Below are 1,728 nucleotides of genomic sequence, written 5' to 3' on the forward strand. Positions count from 1 at the left end.
CCAAATCAAAAAAGGCAATCGGCCGGAGATGTTTTTTGCTAGAATAATTTTGTTAGAGATGTCAACGGCTCGAGTAGGGATGATAATTTCATCCGAACCTGATGGAGGATTTAATATCCGATTTGAATGGAGAAGGATATGGAAGGACTATCAATACCCGATACTCAACCCGAATACCCGATTAAATAATATATATACATATATTAAATGTTTTTTTTTTCCAAAATCAACTTGCTATTTTTGTTGATATTAGGAGGAGACTGTATAGATGTTTAATCTATTTTTTTTAATTATATATATTTTAATAAGATGTTAATTTTAATATATTTTTATTGAATGATAATAGTTGGATAGGAAAAAGAAATCTTGAAACTATACAAGATATCTAATCTTTTAATGAGTTTGAGTATATCCATCGGAGATCTTATACCCGATGGATATGAAGATGGAGGATATAGAATCCAACCCGAATTCGACTCATTGTCATCCCTAGACTCGACCGCGGGCTACCAAGTCATGGTATGGGAGAAGATGTGGATGAAAATTAGAAGAGATGAATAGTGGTATAATTAATTTGTCATGACTCAAGTATAATAGAAAGAGTAAATGAGTAATATATAATAATAACTTTTAGATAATTTTATTATTCAATGAGCAGGCGGGATCCTCGGTCTACAAAGTATGAATCTAAGGATGATCCTCTTATTATAATTGGTTGATATTGATAATCTCAACTTGTTAAATAAATGAGGGTTATCAAAATTAACCACTTGAATGATGCTTATTTATTATTGTTTAAAAAATAACTAATAAAAAAAATTAAATATAACATATAAACATAATAATTATGATAACAATGGATATAATAAATTTAAAAATATTATTTTTTTAAATGATTATGTCTAAATCGTGATTGATTGAAATCATATTTACTATTGTCATTAACCGGCACTATTTCTCTTCTTTTTCGATAATGACTCTTGACTGAAGAATTCAGCTTGCAAACCAAATAATAAAAGTGCCGTAAGAGAGAAATAATCAGACTACTCAATTCATGTGCCAAACTATACACTTGCACAAGTTGAACCTCAAATGTTCATCCTTTCTCTCTGCCCAGTATTCAATCTATCACTCCGACTAACTGTCCGATCACCAAACGTTAATTGGGTCCCCAGCAGCTGAGATACATCACTTTTCTCAGCGACTCCTCCGATTGCTTGGCTCGCTCGCTGCTTCGGCCATCAGAGACGGCGGAGGACATCCTCACGGCCTGAGACAGCGACCTCATGTTGCTCCTGGCTTGCTGCTGCAGAGACCTCAGAGCGTAGTTCCATCTGCACAACCCTGCTTGATCCTTAAGCGCCTCCACTGCGCCAACGCTCGCCGCTACCCAAATCGAAGCTTTCTTCACTGAAGCCATAACTCTCTCGACGTTCTCTATCAGTCTGGGAAAGCAAGAAGCTGTTGCCGGAAGAAGAACAAGGGTGAAGCTTTTTATAGAATATTCTCGCTGATGGTTTTGGTTTTTCCGGTCCCAGAAAACAGCGGGCTGAGTACGTTTTCCACTGGCCCAAACCCGTGGTTTCGGCAAACTGTTCGACACTTGAGGCAGCAGCTGTCTGGTGTCTAGAGTATGAGTTTGAGTCTTGATCCGGTCTTTCTTTTGTTTTTTTATTAAATAAATCCACAGTTAGCGCATGACCGACACGAACATGCTCTATCTAACCT

General features: G+C 36.7%; 1 protein-coding gene across 1 annotated transcript; it reads right to left on the reverse strand.

Annotated features, from left to right (window-relative positions):
- Positions 1–1,024: 1,024 nt before the first annotated feature.
- LOC122027445 lies at positions 1,025–1,476 on the reverse strand. Its single transcript, XM_042586411.1, has one exon. It carries the CDS (start codon positions 1,418–1,420, stop codon positions 1,160–1,162), a length of 261 nt encoding a protein of 86 aa, XP_042442345.1. The 5' UTR covers positions 1,421–1,476; the 3' UTR covers positions 1,025–1,159.
- Between the last annotated feature and the right edge of the window lie 252 nt (positions 1,477–1,728).

Source organism: Zingiber officinale, chromosome 10A (genome assembly GCF_018446385.1).
Source record: "Zingiber officinale cultivar Zhangliang chromosome 10A, Zo_v1.1, whole genome shotgun sequence".
Classification (NCBI taxonomy): domain Eukaryota; kingdom Viridiplantae; phylum Streptophyta; class Magnoliopsida; order Zingiberales; family Zingiberaceae; genus Zingiber; species Zingiber officinale.

Coding starts and splice junctions, on each gene's coding strand:
- LOC122027445 (XM_042586411.1), bottom strand. CDS start 1,420: ATGGCTTCAGTGAAGAAAGCTTCGATTTGGGTAGCGGCGAGCGTTGGC.